The sequence below is a fragment of the Hordeum vulgare genome, chromosome 2H (assembly GCF_904849725.1).
Source record: "Hordeum vulgare subsp. vulgare chromosome 2H, MorexV3_pseudomolecules_assembly, whole genome shotgun sequence".
Taxonomy (NCBI): domain Eukaryota; kingdom Viridiplantae; phylum Streptophyta; class Magnoliopsida; order Poales; family Poaceae; genus Hordeum; species Hordeum vulgare.
In genome coordinates this window covers 644,357,308-644,377,644 of record NC_058519.1, presented here as the reverse complement: position 1 = coordinate 644,377,644, position 20,337 = coordinate 644,357,308, and the positions used below count along the sequence as shown (strand labels likewise).

Sequence of the window (20,337 nt, the reverse complement as noted above, 5' to 3'; positions counted from 1 at the left end):
TCTGTGTTCAAAATGCACCATTCAAAGCCACATCATCAATTTACAACCCTTTCTGACTTCATTTATTATTTTTCATGCATTTACTGATTATTTTGAGCTATAAGACCATGAAATTGAAAAGCATTTGAAATGAACTCTGAAAAGGTTCCAACTTGGCATGGTATCATCATTTCACCCACATAGCATGTGCAAGAAAGTAGAGAGCCTTACGGCAAAAACTGGATGCACTTCGTGTACAAAACAAACAATCTCCTTCGAAGTATGAGGGTTTCATACGGAAACTCGTTTGTTACAAAGGGATTTCAGTTTTTTTAAACTTATTTGAACCCCCTTTTTTTCTGTGTTCAAAATGCACCATTGAAAGCAACATCATCAATTTACAACCCTTTCTGACTTCATTTGTTATTTTTCATGCATTTACTGATTATTTTGAGCTATAAGACCATGAAATTGAAAAGCATTTGAAATGAACTCTGAAAAGGTTTCAAGTTGGCATGGTATCATCATTTCACCCACATAGCATGTGCAAGAAAGTAGAGAGGCTTACGGCAAAAACTGGATGCACTTCGTGTACAAAACAGACAATCTCCTTCGAAGTATCACGGTTTCATACGGAAACTCGTCTGTTACAAAGGAAATTTGAAAAAAAAATTAACTTATTTGAACCCCCTTGTTTTTCTGTGTTCAAAATGCACCATTCAAAGCCACATCATCAATTTACAACCCTTTCTGACTTCATTTGTTATTTTTCATGCATTTACTGATTATTTTGAGCTATAAGACCATGAAATTGAAAAGCATTTGAAATGAACTCTGATAAGGTTTCAAGTTGGCATGGTATCATCATTTCACCCACATAGCATGTGCAAGAAAGTAGAGAGGCTTACGGCAAAAACTGGATGCACTTCGTGTACAAAACAGACAATCTCCTTCAAAGTATGAGGGTGTTACAAAGGATTTCAATTTTTTTGAACTTATTTGAACCCCCTTGTTTTTCTGTGTTCAAAATGCACCATTCAAAGCCACATCATCAATTTACAACCCTTTCTGACTTCAGTTGTTATTTTTCATGCATTTAGTGATTATTTTTAGCTATAAGACCATGAAATTGAAAAGCATTTGAAATGAACTCTGATAAGGTTTCAAGTTGGCATGGTATCATCATTTCACCCACATAGCATGTGCAAGAAAGTAGAGAGGCTTACGGCAAAAACTGGATGCACTTTGTGTACAAAACACACAATCTCCTTCGAAGTATGAGGGTTTCATACGGAAACTCGTCTGTTACAAAGGGATTTCAATTTTTTGAACTTATTTGAACCCCCTTGTTTTTGTGTTCAAAATGCACCATTCAAAGCCACATTATCAATTTACAACCCTTTCTGACTACATTTGTTATTTTTCATGCATTTACTGATTATTTTGAGCTATAAGACCATGAAATTGAAAAGCATTTGGGGCGTCGGGGCGGAGCAGAAGTGATTTTTGCAGAAACTGCTAAGTGTTTCTTATATACCCAAGGCATCGGTACCGGTTCGTGGCACCAACCGGTACCAATGCCACCCTTTAGTCCCGGTTGGTGCCACCAACCGGGACCAAAGGTCACTTTTCAGCAGCCCAAAGGGCGGGAAGCGGCGGCCTTTGGTCCCAGTTGGTGGCACCAACCGGGACCAAAGGTCATTTTTCAGATGCCCAAAGGGCGGGAAGCGGCGGCCTTTGGTTCCGGTTGGTGCCACCAACCAGGACCAAAGGCCCCTGTGGTGCCCTCGTCGCAGCCAAAGTTTGGTCCCACCTCGCTAGTTGAGAGGGGCGCGCAGTGGTTTATAAGCCCCACTGTCGCACCCCTCTCGAGCCCCTCTCCACTTCAAGCTTACGGGCCTACTTGCTACTGCTTTGCCTGATGGGCCTTCTGGGCCTACTACGGGCCTCAATCCTGGCCCATGAATGGGTTTCTAGTCGTACTCACGCCGTGGTGGCCGAGTTGGTGGCAAATTTTTTCTTTTTTCCCAGATTTTTTTTGTTTTATTTTTTGCTTTATTTATTTTGTTTTGTTTCTACTTACAACAAAATACTTATTTATTTCATTTATTTCTTTTATAATTACTTATTAATTTTATTTTATGATAATTCTTTTTGCTATTAAAGTTTCTAACAAAAAAAGTTCTTTATGAAAATTCTTTTTGCTTTTAATGATTTTGAACAGAAAATACTTTGATAATTTTCATGCATTTACTCATTATTTTGAGCTATAAGACCATGAAATTGAAAAGCATTTGAAATGAACTCTGAAAAGGTTCCAAGTTGGCATGGTATCATCATTTCACACACATAGCATGTGCAAGAAAGTAGAGAGGCTTACGGCAAAAACTGGATGCACTTCGTGTACAAAAGAGACAATCTCCTTCGAAGTATCAGGGTTTCATACGGAAACTCGTCTGTTACAAAGGAAATTTGAATTTTTTTTGAACTTATTTGAACCCCCTTGTTTTTCTGTGTTCAAAATGCACCATTCAAAGCCACATCATCAATTTACAACCCTTTCTGACTTCATTTGTTATTTTTCATGCATTTACTGATTATTTTGAGCTATAAGACCATGAAATTGAAAAGAATTTGAAATGAACTCTGAAAAGGTTCCAAGTTGGCATGGTATCCTCATTTCACCCACATAGCATGTGCAAGAAAGTAGACAGGCTTACGGCAAAAACTGGATGCACTTCGTGTACAAAACACACAACCTCTTTCGAAGTATCACGGTTTCATACAGAAACTCGTCTGTTACAAAGGGATTTCATTTTTTTAACTTATTTGAACCCCCTTGTTTTTCTGTGTTCAAAATGCACCATTCAAAGCCACATCATCAATTTACAACCCTTTCTGACTTCATTTGTTATTTTTCATGCATTTACTGATTATTTTGAGCTATAAGACCATGAAATTGAAAAGTATTTGAAATGAACTCTGAAAAGGTTTCAAGTTGGCATGGTATCATCATTTTACCCACATAGCATGTGCAAGAAAGTAGAGAGGCTTACGGCAAAAACTGGATGCACTTCGTGTACAAAATAGACAATCTCCTTCGAAGTATGAGGGTTTCATACGGAAACTCGTCTGTTACAAAGGGATTTCAATTTTTTTGAACTTATTTGAACCCCCTTGTTTTTTTGTGTTCAAAATGCACCATTCAAAGCCACATCATCAACTTACAACCCTTTCTGACTTCATTTGTTATTTTTCATGCATTTACTGATTATTTTGAGCTATAAGACCATGAAATTGAAAAGCATTTGAAATGAACTCTGAAAAGGTTCCAAGTTGGCATGGTATCATCATTTCACTCACATACATGTGCAAGAAAGTAGAAAGGCTTACGGCAAAAACTGGATGCACTTTGTGTACAAAACAGACAATCTCCTTCGAAGTATCAGGGTTTCATACGGAAACTCGTCTGTTACAAAGGGATTTCAATTTTTTTGAATTTATTTGAACCCCCTTGTTTTTGTGTGTTCAAAATGCACCATTCAAAGCCACATCATCAATTTACAACCTTTCTGACTTCATTTGTTATTTTTCATGCATTTACTGGTTATTTTGAGCTATAAGACCATGAAATTGAAAAGCATTTGAATGAACTCTGAAAAGGTGACAAGTTGGCATGGTATCATCATTTCACCCACATAGCATGGGCAAGAAAGTAGAGAGGCTTACGGCAAAAACTGGATGCACTTCGTGTATAAAACGACAATCTCTTTCGAAGTATCAGGGTTTCATACGGAAACTCGTCTGTTACAAAGGGATTTCAATTTTTTTGAACTTATTTGAACTCCCTTGTTTTTCTGTGTTCAAAATGCACCATTCAAAGTTGTAAGACCATGAAGTTGAAAAGCATTTGAAATGAACTCTGAAACCAAAGTACATGCATAGTTCTCCAGAGCATTAAAACCAAAGTACATACATAGTTATCATTGAACAACATATAGCTCTCCAGAGCATCTAATTAAACCATACATTGAAATTATGTAAAACATTTCAATGCAAAAACAAATGCGATCATAACCGCAACCAAGGTAACAACTGATCCAACTGCATAATGATATCAAGCCTCGATATGAATGGCATATTTTCTAATCTTTTTAATCTTCAACCGCATTGCATCCATCTTGATCTTGTGATCATCGACGACATCCGCAACATGCAACTCCAATATCATCTTCTCCTCCTCAATTTTTCTTATTTTTTCCTTCAAGTAATTGTTTTCTTCTTCAACTAAATTTAACGTCTCGACAATAGGGTCGGTTGGAATTTCCGGTTCAACAACCTCCTAGATAAATAAAATCTATGTCACATTGGTCGGCATAATTGTCATAAACAATAAATGAACCAAATAGTTATGAAAAGATAATATATACCACATCTGAATCATAGACAGGACGAGGGCCGACGGGGGCGGATAGCAAAACCATCGCACTATATAATAACAAGGAATAATAAAAGTAAGAAAATTAGACAAGTATCTATCTGAAGTCGGAATTTTTTTTTTTATTTCAGAAAGAAGATAAGAACAAGAGGCTCACCACGATGGTGCCGGCGACGAGATCGGCGCGGGCGATCGAAGGCTGTGAAGACGGGGCGGGCACGGGGCGTGACGGACCGCTAAATCTAGACAAATCTCGTTGAAAATGGAGCTCGGAGGTCGAGTTTCGAGAGGAGAAAGCTTAACTAGTGTGCCTCGGGCATTTCATCGAACACCTCATGTGCATAGGAGGTGAACTAGAGCACCCAAATGCCCTCCCCTCGCCGGCTTGACAAAAACAGAGCACTGTGGAGTGCTCTGCCGCGGCGGTGGGTATATGTAGGCAAGTTATTTGTCCCGGTTCGTGGCATGAACCGGGACTAAAGCCAAACCTTCTATCCCGGTTCAAGCCACGAACCGGGACCAATGGTTGTGGGCCAGCAGCGAGGACCATTGGTCCCGGTCGTGGCTCGAACCGGGACAAATGATTCCACACGAACCGGGACCAATGCCCACGAGGCCTCGGCCGGCCCCCTGGGCTCACGAACCGGGTCTAATACCCCCCATTGGTCCCGATTCTTGAAGAACCGGGACTAATGGGCTGGCCAGGGCCGAACGGTAGCCCTATTTTCTACTAGTGTAACGTGGTGAAAATGATGCATAAACGAAACATGTCTGTGTATAGAAGGGGTGTATTGTTGTTTCGCCCTTCATGCAAGTATTGTTAGAAGTGAATCATCTATCTCTAGCATTGGATGATTACCAGTATATATACAAGGAGAAGAGATGCAATGAAGAGGCATCTCTTAGGGAGAGGTGGCAGTTACAAGGGGAGATTACCCCAGAATTAACACATGTTAATTAAAATCTAACCGTCCTCCTAATCTACACTTGTCCATCCAAAATCATCATCCTGATTAGAGGCTCCGCCAAAAACCCTGTGGGGGAAATATGAGGAGTATAATGTTTGATATGTTTCCAAGACTCCTTCAAATCCAGTGGAAAAAATAAGGAGAAAATGTCGGAACATATAATGATCATTGTCTGTTTTAACTCAATATGAGAAAACCCATAGAGTTTAGAAGACAGTAAACTCATGAGGGGAAAAAGAGTGCAATATGATGCATTGAACAGGAATAATTCGGGAAGATACTCCCCCTGATTCTTGCAAATTTCGAAGTCGTCATGTACCAATTTCATGGACATATTTCTGGAATGTAAAAGTTGGTAGAGACTTTGTGGAAAAATTAGCCACATGATTTGATTTACAAGATATGCAATATAGCAATGTTGTTTATTGCATAACATGTTTGCATCCGGGCAACATAAGAAAACATTATCGTTGAGATAATGGTTGTGGATCCGCGGCCGCGTCCCTTCCGGAGTGGAGGTGCTCAAGCGACACGGTCAAAAATACAACATGGGAGTTATGTGTAACAAAAAGATGAAGCTAGCTAGTGGTCAAAGAAATTTTCAAACGAGCTGCGGCTACTTTTATGGAGTAGATGATCAAGAGGATATATGAGAGAGAGGTTGAAGAAAACATGTCCACATAAATACATGTCTACTTGTGTAGGAGCGTTGAAACAAAAAAGCTTACAATAGAATGGTTATTTGAAACAATAAGATGCAAGTACTCAAAGGAAATTTTAGACGGAAGGCCATGCGTAATAAATTTTATGAACTTGCTAAGTTGAACTAAAAAAACTCTAAACTTGGACACGGAATTGGACATTTACAGTCAATGAAACCAGGAGCTGATCGCTTGAATGGAGACACAATGTCAATATGCATCATCTCTTGTAGAGCTTATCTCGAATCAAAACATCTTTATGTAGATTAGAATGGATTGGATAAAGGAGAATAATGAAGGTCAGGAAAACATAACATGTGCAAACATAAGCAAGCTTAAAGGATAATTTTACCCATATTTGAGTATACAACGGTAGGGTAGGGGATATAACTTTACATGTAAAAATATCCAACCGTGCAAGATCCATTAGTCCTCAAGCACCGGATGAACTCCTGGTTTCATGAAAATACCCAACGCACCTCGCTCATCGTCGACGTGTCTGCGGATCCTCCCAAAACCTCCCTCGCCCCAGCCTGGTCCCCACGAGTTCTTGAAGCGCCAATACTTGATCCTCCCAAAACCTCCCTCGCCCCAGCCTGGTCCCCACGAGTTCTTGAAGCGCCAATACTTGAGGCCGGCTGAATCAGTGCCGTAACCAACAATCAGGACAGCATGCCTCCACCCGGTCCCGCCTTCGACAGCTTTGTAATCCATTATGCCTCCTGTATAGTTTTCAAGTTCATCGGAGCCTTGCAAAGACACAACTACGGGCTGCTTTGCCACAGCCTTCTCTAGGGCGTCCTCCGTTGGGTCGACAAATCGAAACCCTGATATCCTTGCTGCCGCTTCTTCCGTTTCGTACCGCTTGCAACCCGATTTACTCCTGCGAGCCATGTATGGGTAGGAGGATTCGCTCAAGAGCCCATTGTCTTGTATATACCCGAAGGCGTTCTCTTTGAAGCCGTGTTCGCAACCACCGCTCTCCGTGTCACAGTCGATGAGTTCTTGAACCGACAATGAGATCAACTGCGAGGTGTTTTGATAGTGCGCGGCTTCGACTGAGGCTACAATAGCCATGGCCCAACAACATTCTGCAACATCCGCACGATCGATCGGGTTAAGGTGGTTATGAATTGCACGCACGCTACCTCCAAAAAAAAAATAGTCCAGCAGTGGAGATTAATAAATAATTAAGGTCAAGGACACTCACGACAGTTGTTTTGTCTCCTCACAAGTGGAGAAACAACACCGGTTTTGACCCAGTAAACCTCGGACGGGCGTAGGTTATTGCCCATATACCAAAGTCCAACGCTAAGAATAGACGACAATCCAGCTAATGCCATGGCCATGGCCTGCGGGTTGAGGCAGCTATGGAAAAAGCCAGCACTTCCCGGCTGAGACTGCAATTTTTTATCACCAGAAAATATTCAGTTTCATCATCAGCAAACACACGGCGGAAGAAAGGGGAGTACGTACGTACGTGTAGGTGTTGCGGCTTGTTATTGCTAGCTCCGTCCGGCCTCCACGGCGACCCAGACGCCGCGGCAGTTGTGCAGAACCGCCGCAGTTGTGCAGTGCCGGCGGGCATCTGCGCCCACTTGGCGAGCTGGGGCACCATGGAAAAAAGATTTTTTGTATGATAGATATTGTGATGCGTGAGGTCCGCTCCAAATTTCTTACTATTTCTTTGTTCATTTTCTATTTTCCCTTTTTCCTAGATTTTGTTTCATGTCTTATTTTCCAAAAATTCAACAAATACATGAACATTTTTTAATATTTTTATAAATATGCGACCACTTTCTAAAATCACATGCATATTTACAAATATAAGTGAACACTTTCAAATTACATGTACATTCTTTAAAAACATTAAAAAAAACTATTTTAATATTACACAAACATTTTTTTCAAATGCATAAACGCTTTTTAAAAAGAATTAGAACTTCTGATTATTTGTTTTATAAATGAAGGGCCACTTTTTAAGCATGATCACTTCCTAGGCAGATGGCCATTTTTTATGGTAAATAATATTTTTCTAATTTTCTTCATCTTCAGTTTATAATTTTCTCACCCTGCATTTTCTTGTAATTTTCAATGGAAGACAACGAGGTACCTCATTAGCTCTATTTTTAGGCCCGACAAGATTGCTCTAAGCGTTTTAATCAGAATGCATCTCTCAAGAATCTTGTTTAAATATTTTTCTTTTCTATTCTTTTCCATAGCAGATAAACCTTGATATTTTACACGTGTTTTTTGTTTGTTTCTTTCTAACCATCACCTGCTTTACACACGGTCACTCGGTGATCTATACGTAATATACAAAAATATTTTTGGACGTTTCTCTTTTCTTTTTACACACAGTCACTCGGTCATCAAACATTAATGCTCCTATGTAGAAAGATACAATGCTTGTAAACATCTTTTGTCCGTAATTAATCTTTGGACGTTTCTCTTTTCTTTTTACGCTATAGGTGTTTGGACGCATTAACCTTTACATGTGGCATGTCTATCTTTGTGGAGGGTTCTACCTCTACGCTAAGACATCTCTCTCCCTATATATTTTCCAACCGCATGTGGCATGTCACTAGCCATTGCTAGTACTCGCTACAAGCCAGTGAATTAGTGTGGTTGAGCATCGATCGACATGCCGTCGCAGCTGAACAAGGACCCGCACAACCGCTACTTCGACTTGGGGGCCGCGCGGGAGGTGCCGGACACGCATGCGTGGGACGGGCAGCACGAGCTCCCGGTGGTGGACGGTGGCGTCGGGGCCGGGGACGACGCCGTGCCGGTGGTGGACATGCGGGATCCACGGGCGGCCGAGGCGGTGGCCCGTGCGTCGGAGCAGTGGGGAGCGTTCCTGCTCGAGGGCCACGGCGTGCCGACCGAGCTGCTGGCGCGCGTCGAGGCCGGGATCGCCGGCATGTTCGCGCTGCCGACGCCGGAGAAGATGCGCGCAGCGCGGCACGACGGCGACCTCTACGGCTACGGGCCGCCGCTCATCGCCTCCTACGTCTCCAAGAACATGTGGTCCGAGGGCTACACCCTGACCCCGGCGAACCTCCACGCCGAGTTCCGCAAGATCTGGCCCGACGCCGGCCAGCACTACCGCCACTTCTCGTATGTCTCCATGCATGCATGCATGCACGTGCGACGGACCTAGAGTGACTTATTGGCGCTACTCTTAATTATACCTGTACGTACGTCGTGCTGATCGCGTGATGTGCAGTGGCGTGATGGAGGAATTCCTGAAGGAGATGCGTTCGCTGGCCAACAGGCTGATGGAGCTGTTCCTCGTAGCGCTTGGGCTCACCGCCGAGCAGATCGCCGGCGTCGAGGCGGAGCACAACCTCACCGAGAGCATGACCGAGACAATGCACCTCAACTGGTACGTACTAGTATTTTTCAGACACTTTAGCTACTTGTCAAGCCGTGCCTGGCGGCTCGTAAGCCTTGCGATTTACAAAGTAGTTGGATCCACATGAGGACACAATAAGTTCTAGTAAGTTCCAGTCGTACGATTTTTCTACTGAACTTGATTTTCTTGCTCACTCTTATCAAATTTTATAGATAAAATTGTATGACACTTTTTCGGTTGTAGGCACAAAAATCACGATTTTATCAGTTGCTCGTAGTAAGTTTCAAGAATTGACACTTTATTTATTTATATTAATATTCATTAAAATATACTTCCTTCATTTTGTATAGAAGGCCACAAACTCATGTTACAGGTAGTAAGGCAAAAGTTAATATTTTCTAAGTTAATGTTCCAATGTCCTCATTTGTTAGTATTACGTGTCAAACACCATTAATATTGCATTAATTAGTGTTAGTGGTCTTGTATTTCTGTAAATTGTAATTTTAATAGTGGCCTTGTATATAAAAATGAAAGGAGTATTCAAAATGGATCTTTTTTGAAAGTCCTCATCCAGAGAAACACGAATACGAAAACAGAACTTAATTTTAGTTGTTAGTTCAAAAGAAACACAAGTTTGAAAATCGAAAGCCACAAATAAAAACACGCACGAGGGACTGATACCTGCGTGCCACAAAAAGCCTTCGTGTAAGTCGCCTGAATTTAGAATTTGGGTAAGTCGAATTTCGGTTAAGGAAGAAGCAACTGAAGGGAAGGAAGGAGCTCACCGGACAAGACCCGCGGGTATATCTTAGGGTGACTGGCGTCCCGGTATCTATCTTAAGGTGGCAGACGAAAACATTATCAACACCGGGTTAGAGGGATGGCCGAGCGGCGGGAGAACGTTGGTGGGCGACGTTGAGCGAAGTGCGGGGCGAGGAGGTTGGCACGAGAGCGCCCACGTCCAGAGGTGGTGGAGGCATGCGATTAGGCTCATAGTGATACGTGGGGCGGTTTGGCGGAAGAAGATACACATGAGGTTGAAGAAAGTGATATGTCCTTCGTTTCACATCTGACGAACCGAGTTTTGCTCACTTGCTAGTCCTGTTTTCAGAATAAAAAATAAAACTGATACTCCCGCCGTCCCATAATGTCACTAAATGCCAAAAAACTTTTGGCATTAGTGACATTATGGGACGGAGTGGATATGTAGTTGTAGCCTACCATGCAACCTTGTAAGAATGTATCCGGTGTATCTGCACTTGTGCTATTACCAGTGCACCAGATGCCATAAAATATATTTTTAAAATTTGAAACAAAACTAGTGCATTAAAAGAAACATCAATGAATATTGTCATAAAATTCTGTATTGAAACTTAAAACATTCTCGAGATACAAAAATGATACATTTGACATCAGTGTGGCAATGACCGAATCTAAGGCTCAATTTATGTTATGTACTATTCAGTGTTGAATTTTTTATTTTTGTTTTTTCGAGTTATATTTCAAATTTTGAATCGTAATTTTATGACAACCCACATGCATGCAGGTACCCCAAGTGCCCTGACCCGACGCGGGCGCTGGGCCTGAAAGGGCACACGGACTCGGGGTTCTTCACGTTCGTGATGCAGAGCCAGGTCCCGGGGCTACACCTGTTCCGGCACGGGCCGCCGGCGGACAGGTGGGTGGAGGTGCCGGCCGTGCCGGGAGCGCTCATCGTCAACATCGGCGACCTCTTCCAGATCCTCACCAACGGCCGCTTCCGCAGCGTGTACCACCGCGTTGTCGTCAACCGTGAGAGGGAGCGCATTTCGGTCGCCTACTTCCTCATCCCACCCGCCGACGTCAAGGTGGCGCCGCTCAAGGAAGTCGTGGGCGGCGGCAAGCCCGTCTACCGCGCCCTCACCTGGTCGGAGTCCATCGTCGTGCGCAAGGAGGCCTTCGCCAACCATGGCGCCGACCTCGAGTTCGGCAAAGGACGCACCGCGCTCGACATGCTCTCTATCAGCTCCGACGAGGACGATGGCGCCGAGCACCACCGTGACTGACATCTCCTCGTAGATCAGCGCCAATATCACGGGAGATCGTGAAGCGAATGAAGGTGAAATAAAATGTTAGAAACGGTGTTTAGGGCATTTAAAAAACATTGCTGTCTCTCCATCCATGCATGCTTCAGTTACCTGTTATCAATGAAGAACAATAAATCATTTCCGTCTCGTCACTTGAATGAATGTTCACAACTTCGGATTATTATATTTACTTAGGTTGAACGGCACGTGCCACATCACCTGTTCAGTGGGCCCGTTCTATTGGAAAAGTCATCAAAATGGTACAAACGAGTGATAAGTGCTAGTACTTGCTACTGCCTCTCTTCCGGTTTACATGGCTCAAATTTAAAATGTCATCAATTAAGATGAATTATAAATGGATGATATTAATTTTAACTGACCAACGAAATATTTTGCACATATTAGATTTCCGAAGTAATAAATGTAACAGCCTCCCTTTCATTGGACTTGCATAGTGCATTTAAAAATAGATGCATGCATGACCATTAAATTTTTTTCTATTATCTCTATGAATAAAATATAGCATGTGAGTCAAAGCACTTTAAATTAATTGGACTCAAAGTGAGCCTAATATAATGAATATTTTAAAAAAAGGAGCCATTTAAACCGAAAAGGAGGAAGTAGGTCCTTTCCCATAAACATGGTGTTTTTAGCAAAACAAAAACTATTTGGTGGTTTTCTGCACGGAAATTCGTAAGGGCATGTACCTTTCAAGCCATTTCTTAATTTTTACCTGAAACTTGTGATTTTCTTGCCCACTCTTATCAAGTTTCATAGATGAAATTTGAAGACTTTTTTTTGTTGGTCATACGCACAAAAATCATGATTTACCGGTAGATCATAGTAAGTTTTGAGATTTGACAGTTAATATTTATATTCAGAATTCTTCAAACCGTATTTAAAAATGGATCTTATTCGAAAGGCCTCGTCATGAGAAAGATGAATATGAAAACAAAATTTAATTTGAGTTTATCGTTCAAAAGATATAAAGCTTACAAATCAGAAGTCAGAAATAGAGGCACTCGGTGCCTTGAGACCTGTGTGCCACAAATCATCTCCCGTTTTCTTCAATTAACTCTTGTTTAGTGAGAAGCTCTCCTTTTTTTTCAGAAAAAAACATTCATTTTGCCAACAACAACGTATAGGATTATAGGATTCTTGTCCTAATAAGTGAACGAACGACCGAAAAATGATTCACCGGCCCCCGCGTCATCCTCCCCAGGGCGACTCTGGCGACGGCGCTCCCGCGGCCACAGCAAGGCCTACCTCCTACTTCCCCTCCCCTCATTGTCGTCTAATGGCCTCCGCCGGGCAAAGCCCACGCGGATCCGACGATGGTGGGGATTTGGTGTCCCGGAGCAGCTCCTACACGAGCGACGGGCTTGTGATGTGGCGGCCGGCGCGGCGCTCCCACGCACGTGCAGCTGGTGCTCTGTGGTATGGAGGATGGAGGTGGTCTGTCATGCTTGCCTCCTCGTGTGGCGTGACTGTGGTTCCTCTGCTGCATGGCTGCTCAGCCCCGCGGACTGTTTGGATCGGGAGTGCGGCGCGGCTACTGCTCGAACTGGTGCTCGCCCTCTGGAGGTTCCGACGGTGGAGAGTGTCTAGCCCGTGAGTCGCCAGATATGCGTCCCAGCTGGCTTGGTCATTCCCAACCAACATCTCGGTGGTATGGTGGCTAATGCTCGGTGACATGGTGGCAACTCATCTCGAGGGGACGGCTGTGTGTGGAAGAAGGCATGCGCGGCTGGTGGCGATGGTTCTGTCACGCGACTATTGGTAGGGCCAGCTGGTTTGGTCTATGGAGTGGTAGACGATGACAGGTGAAAGTCAGTCTCTAACTATGGTCGGAACAGATAGCGACGGCGTCCTAGGGCGCCGATGCGTTCTTGAAGGCGATGTCGTGGCGTTGTGCTCTTGTCCCTTACCATCTCCTATTTCGAGGGAAACCTCGGATGTGTGCTCTCTCGGATTGGATGATAGTGGCGCATTGTATCATTTTTGGAACAAGGATCCGCCGGAGGGACCAACGGTGGTCGTGGTGGTTGAGGGAGTCCGGGACTAAGGGATCCTCGGACCGCTTATCTATTTCCGTGGGTCGGACTCCTGGGTCGTTCGATCATCATAGGTGATACTAAAATCAAGATGGGCTCTTCCAAAGACTTGACATGCAATCCAAGGCGACGTGGTAATCGGCATATTCCTTTCTTTGTGTAACCCTAACATTCCTAGTATCTATATAAACCAATGGCGCATAGTTCGTGGGATATATTAAGCTCATTACGATTGGGGGTTTAGACCACAATAGTCGATCTCGAGGTAGATCAACTCTATACTCTGTTCTACTTTATCAATACAACAAAAGAATGAAGTAGGGTTTTATCTCTATCAAGAGGGTCTGAACCTGGGTAAACATCGTCTCGTTCGTTTCTTGTTACCCATCGACCCAAGATCCATAGTTCGGACCCCCTACTCGAGATCAGCCGATTTTGACACCAACACTAGTGGTGGTGCGACTAGCTTGGAGTCCGCGGTGGCTGTTCGGTGTTGTTCATTGGGGCTCGGTGGCTCGGTTGGGTCATGAGTGATGCATGACAGTATCGGAGCTGACTTTCTATTAATATATTTCTCAAAAAAATAAAACATTTGGAATTTTTTTCTGAACTTTCAAAGATGTTCGATTTAAAACTTTCAAAGTTTTCAAAAAAAAACATTCACAAATTTAAATAATCTTTATCGATTTAAAACTTCTTTACAAATATGAAAAACAAATAGTAAGCTCCCAATGAATAAATGCCTAGGAGATCTACAAAGTTTTTCCTTGAAGTGGACCCTGCATGTAAGGTCTAGTGCGGTCATGGGTCCTGCCTGACAACATAAGAACCGACATTCTGTTAAATATTTAATCAGAAAAAAAACATTTGTGAATTTAAAAAAAAATAAAAAAATTAAGAACATTCATATTTTTTTGAACTTCCAAAAATGTTCACAGATTGTAAAATTATTTATAATCTAAAAGATGCTCACAAGTTTTTTTTCTTGATCTTGTTAAATGGTCACGAATTTTAAAAATTCTTCACGAATATAAAACAATATTCATATATTTTAAAAATATCACAATTTTGAAAAAACATTGATGAATTTTGAAAATGTTCAAGAGTGTAAATTATTTTCCTGAATTTCAAAATACTATTCATGAAATTTAAAATATTAGTGAACGAAAAAAAGGCAAAATAGAAAACAAGTAAAAAAAAACAAAAAGGAAAATAAAACATGTAAGAAAACGGTAGAGACAAAAGAAAACCTAAAAATGGACGAAACCTTTCCAAAACCGAAAGGATCGGACTACATGGTCAACCCAATAGCACCGTCACCGTGATATGCACGAAATGTGAATTATCATAATAACCCTTGGGATAAAAATAGAATTAATTCCAAACCAAAGAACAACACGGCAAAGCGCACATTAGGTGTTACCCTCTAGTGAATAATACTATGGTTTACTGAGACGCACATAATCACACTAGTACGCATAAAACTAGTGGCAAACACTTTTTTTTCCTAGACATGTGTATTATATTGTACTCTTAGCATCAAAATGTATTATTCTTTGATTGAATGAATGATGCCACCAAAATTTGTCCATTGCATTGCTAGACTACAATTTCATTGGATTTCTATCAAAAGTAGACGCACGTACTTCTACATTGGGTCAGCATTTTTGTTTCCCTTTAGGCAGTGATTGGATTGTCGTTTTCAAACCTGTTACACGTGTAAAATATACAGACCATAATCCGCTGTTTTTATTTTCTACTGAAAATCATACATGACCAGTAAAATACAGTTGTAAAATTAATACGGGTGTATTAGAATACACCGATTCCAAGCGACCCCTTAACTTGTTGTTCTTTTTTACCCCGTAAAAGAAACTTGTAGTTCTGGGATGGCCGTTTTGCTTCGGTTTTTCCTGGAATTGTTTTGGGGGTGGTTGGCCTTTTACTGTGCCGACACATTTTGTTTCGGTTGTTAGCTGCTGCTGGGTGTGTGTGGTTTAGTTTGCAGATGTAGACGCCATTAAAAACTAATCAGCGAAACAACACCTCGATGCACAACGACCCTCAAATTCCAGGGAGCTTGGGATTTATAGGTAGAAGTTAGACCTTGTTAACAGAAACTGCTTTCATTTTCTTCATGATTTCAGTAGTCGTTATTCTTATCTTCTAAAAATCTCTGTTCCAAGGACCCAATTCTTTTTCACAATAACCGGTGTAAAAAAGATAACCCGCTGCTCAGTAATGCAGATTAACCAGATCCGTACGAAGCTCTCAGCCTTTTTTTCCTAAACTAAACTGAGAAAAACTGTGGTTTTTAGATTGGGACTCGGGTTTCAGATTACTGTGCTGCCAAACTAACTCTGTGAGAACTATAAATATATTTCCATCCACAAATATGTGCATAGCAAAAGAGACTCTACTTTCCCATACATGGTATTGTAATATCTTACTGCAGAAAAGAACAAGTCTGGTCATATATAGTAGAACAGAGAAGGTGAACACTGAAGGATATGCTACAACAGGCGAGCTCAATGCAGAACTGAAGACAGCACCCCGGAATCAACTTCTTAAACTTGTGTATCTTGCCCATAGAATCCGTGCAAGATTATGGAATTATTCGCTACCCAGCACAGAAAACATCATCGTCTCTGTCGTCAATCTCGCAACCCTTCAAATATAAGACTAACTGTATATGTATGTGTGCCTATCTAACAGTATGTAGAAGTGAAGACGTGCAGAGCACTGCTCACATCTTGCATGCTTTATCATCTTTACATTCGCCCTGCCAAAGGAAAAGAAGGGTCCCCAAGCTCAAGTTATTTATGGTCATATATGAAGTTCCAAGAAGAGGAGATAAAGCCAACTAACCGCTTGTCTTCGGGCTGCAAAGATTTCCTCCAGGGGAGGTCGACCTGTCATAGCGACAAAAGTGGGCAGATCATTCAAACCATCCAGTATACTTCATTAATGTGCATATCGTTAAAATGATTTTAATCCGACTACAAAAATAAATGGAGCAACAACACAGTTAGAGTTGTCGATATGGCAAACTATTAGTAGCCAAACCTGTAACTTCCATACGGTATTTGGCCCATACACCATATACTGCATTTGCTATGGTAGCCACCTGCAAGGTATCAGAGTAGGATAAAGGAAGGGATTACAAGTAGCAGAATAAATTAAAATTGAAGTTAATCACATAAGAGCAAAAAATTAGATTCCTCAGTTCTTCAATTTGATTTAGCATTCCATCTAAAAAAGTTTAATACGGCGAATGTTCCATCAAGTAGGAAGTGTGCAGCTGAACGACAGCTCACTGAAATGAACGAAACAAGTTTTTTTTTGTGTGCGTAGAAACAAGTTTTTTTTATACTTGGATTTGCTCTGGAAATGTGCACTTACAGGCTCATACTTAGTAACTGCATAAACCCATCCGAGTCCAACTTCCTCATAAAGCCTTCTAAATGCCTGCAATTGTAACTTTAGTTACTACTTACAATTATTTAGTCTGGTTCTCCACAACTACAATTATTTAGGTACAGAGGGAGTAAATAGCCATTGCACACACAAAATGTATATGAATTCTGCATATGTTGCTAAGGTCATCCTACTTCTCTTGGTATTACAACCTTTGTCAGCTTGGCAGTTGGCAATACCGCACTAGTATGGAGCGGTTATACTGTAGGCTCAAACTAACTCCACAGACTGGTAGATGCTTCTTTAATACTCCTTCTGTAAACTAATATAAGAGCATTTAAATCACTATTTTAGTGATCTAAACACTCTTATATTAGTTTACGGAGGGAGTATATGATAATACCACATGGTTAAAACAGTTACTATAATAATGTGATGATAATAAGCTCTGCGTGTAATACTAGTCTTGCATCGCAGTACTAATATCTCTGTTCTGTGTCTTGGACCAACCATCCCTTTGAGGATTTTAGCTTCTCCTTGCTACCAAGGGATGTGGATGCTCTTGTAATAGTGAGACATTATATATCATTCACTACTTCCATCACTTCCATGTCTAACTCATGCCTTTCATTAGCTTCCAAATATGTCCAAGTTATTATATTATCTATAGTAACTTGGTAACTTCTGTTTTTCGAAAAGAAAAGGTTCAGTAGGGGAGAATGTGAATCACTGAATTTTCATACGGTCATACCTCAACATCTGTGACTATAGTTCCATCTGAGAGAATGGCATGTATCCTCCCCATGGCCTGGAAACAGAAAATAAGTTTATTTAGAGAGAGAAAAGATAGGCTTTCAGTCTAAAAGATAAAATGATTGCATACTGTTCTATAGCACTGCCATCAACTTTTAACTATAAACATAAGTAGTTGGGAGTTACTAAGAACTGTGAATATAAAAACGGCTGCCATTGGAATATCCAAAATTAAGTTCACAAGGGTGGAAAATAGATATTCATTTTCCTGGGTGTGTATCACTACAATAGCAAACTGGTATCTTTTATACTCTTTAAGAATTCCAACAGACTAAAATTTGCACACTGAGGTAATAAATCGTGTACATGACCAACTTCAATCTTTCCAGATAACCGAGTCTGAAACTAATAAACCAAAATGAGAATCTGTACTAAAAGGTAATACGCACAGTTTCATAATCAAGACCATGGTTGTCCTTCGGAGAGTAATCTTTCGAGCTGATGTCGACAAAATTTATAGCTCCATAGGATTTGTTCCTTTCCCTCAACATGTTTACCTGTCAAAACACAAGAGTTGGTAAGGGCAAACTTAGCTTCTAGATCTCATCAGTAAGCCTGAACTGTTCTATTCGCCGACAGTGTTAGTGAAGAAAATAAATTCACAATTAAATGATTGCGAGTCAAAGAATTCATTATTCATAAGATGGTGATGCAGATAGAGTTTGTAGCATGTCTAACCCATGCGACAGGGTCCTAAAGTATTAGAAACTCACGTTCATGGCTGAGAACTCTGGAGTAAAAACTAAGTGTTTCCTAAAGACAATTTTATGCCGATGAGAAATTCCAAGGGAACAAACTAAGCATGACATGAGTAGTACATGATGATGACAGTAAAACTTTACTGGTAAACATGAATCCATAGGAAACACCCATGTTGTTGGGACTAATTCAAATCAACAAAGTGCATCCACATGATCAGATGGTTCAGAATCCAGGAAGTAATGAGATTTATGTATCGTGGCAAAACATTCTCTGCAGTTGATTGAGCATCAAATAATCTAAACTGAAAAAGGGATTCAATACAATGGAATGGAAAATTAATGATAGAAACAACATATCACTACATTATACTTTAAAAAAATAGACAGTTGAGAAGTGCCCTAGGATATGATGAAACAGACACAGGATATTCTGTTTCAGTAAGTGAGCCAAGGCGAAATCAGCTTGCAGGCTCAGCAGCATTAGTTCATTCTCATGGATTCATATGGCCTATCATACAGTCGGCAATTCCAACATTCAGTTATGGCAGTGGTCGAACATGCACAAATATGTGTCCTTGCTAAGCTGCTTCGTACTAGGTTTGAGCGCACTCTGAACATGCAATTGCTGAATAGTCCATAATATAAATCCATGGGTGTATGATGCGTGCGACACACCTCACGCATACAGAGCGGGCATTCACCATCGTAGAGCATCTTGATCCTCCAGCCCTGGGCCGAGCTCCCCGCATCCTTGGCCTCCGATGCAGGGGGCGCCTTCACGTCCGAGTGAGCCTGACATCTGCGAGCTGCAGTTCGATTCGAAGTTCAGACGCAACAGCATGATGTTTCGGTCTGGGAAATGCGATTCCCGACTCGAATCGATGCAGCGAAGCGGGGGAGCGGGAGGCAGGCTCGCTCACCGTACAGCGGAGCGGGGCGTGGGCCGGCGGGGTCCCATCGCGCTCCCCGCGGCGGGATCCGCGCCGCGGCGGCGGCGAGCGGGCGCGCGCGGGGCAGCGCCGCCCCCAGGCGGGCCAGGGAGCTCGCCATCGACGCCGGTCGGGTCGGGTCGATCGATCCCTCGCGCGCGACGGTGCCTGCGTTTGCGTGTGGTGGTGGGCGAGGTGGCCTCGTTGCGCCCGCAGCGGTGGCCTCCCGCCGGTTCAAATGGGGTTCGCTTCGCTCACCGGTCGGATTTTGCGCCACGACGGCGGTTTCTCTGCCTCACTCCACACCGCAAATTTCCCCGCATGCATTTTACTCCTGCGTACATCGTTCCCTGCTTCTTTGTGTTTTTTTTTTCATTGAACAGGACTAAGAGTGAGCGTTCGTCCCTTAGCCTTAGTGCATGAACGCTTGCGTAGTCTTCTAGCTCCCCTCTTTCTCTCTGGATCGCAGTCTTGCACCCTTCGTTTTTTCACTGTCCACGTCGGCACCGTCCCTTGTTACGGGTGTGTCCTTCTCTTCCACCTCCATGGCCTCGCGGCATCCACAATTTGATGAAAATATGTCAATTGTGGTATTGCATCTTTTGTTTCTCCCTCCCGACGTTGGTGTTGTCGCTTTCTTGTTACCAATGTGTCCTCTTTCACATCCATGGCGTCGTGGCCACCTTAATGTGATGATGTCGACCGCGATCGTGCATCCTTTCTTTTCCTCATCCGACGAACCATCTGAGTCCATTGTCTTGCCTGCAAAACGACCACAAGAGATTGGTCAAACGATGTGTCAAACACATCGAGGGCAAGATGAAGTCCCAGAGGAGCCGGACATACCGCGGCAGTGGTCAGCCAGCGAGAGTGTCCGCGACAATGAGAGTGGAGGGGAGGGGTGTTGTGCCGG

The 20,337-nt window shown here is 42.3% G+C and overlaps 2 protein-coding genes across 2 annotated transcripts; one reads left to right on the top strand and one right to left on the bottom strand.

The window, feature by feature from the left end:
* Window positions 1–8,654: 8,654 nt before the first annotated feature.
* On the top strand, window positions 8,655–11,662 carry LOC123431168 (gibberellin 3-beta-dioxygenase 2-2-like). The gene is made up of 3 exons (XM_045115007.1): window positions 8,655–9,206; window positions 9,316–9,474; window positions 10,991–11,662. The coding sequence occupies exons 1-3, from the start codon at window positions 8,731–8,733 to the stop codon at window positions 11,487–11,489; spliced, it is 1,134 nt and encodes a 377-aa protein (XP_044970942.1). The 5' UTR covers window positions 8,655–8,730; the 3' UTR covers window positions 11,490–11,662.
* Window positions 11,663–15,925: 4,263 nt separating this feature from the next.
* Window positions 15,926–19,809, bottom strand: LOC123428305 (uncharacterized protein At5g50100, chloroplastic). Its single transcript, XM_045112502.1, has 8 exons — window positions 19,416–19,809; window positions 19,171–19,301; window positions 18,184–18,291; window positions 17,733–17,789; window positions 16,967–17,032; window positions 16,631–16,691; window positions 16,433–16,476; window positions 15,926–16,346 (listed from the first exon to the last, which is right to left on the bottom strand). The coding sequence occupies exons 1-8, from the start codon at window positions 19,543–19,545 to the stop codon at window positions 16,311–16,313; spliced, it is 633 nt and encodes a 210-aa protein (XP_044968437.1). The 5' UTR covers window positions 19,546–19,809; the 3' UTR covers window positions 15,926–16,310.
* Window positions 19,810–20,337: the final 528 nt, after the last annotated feature.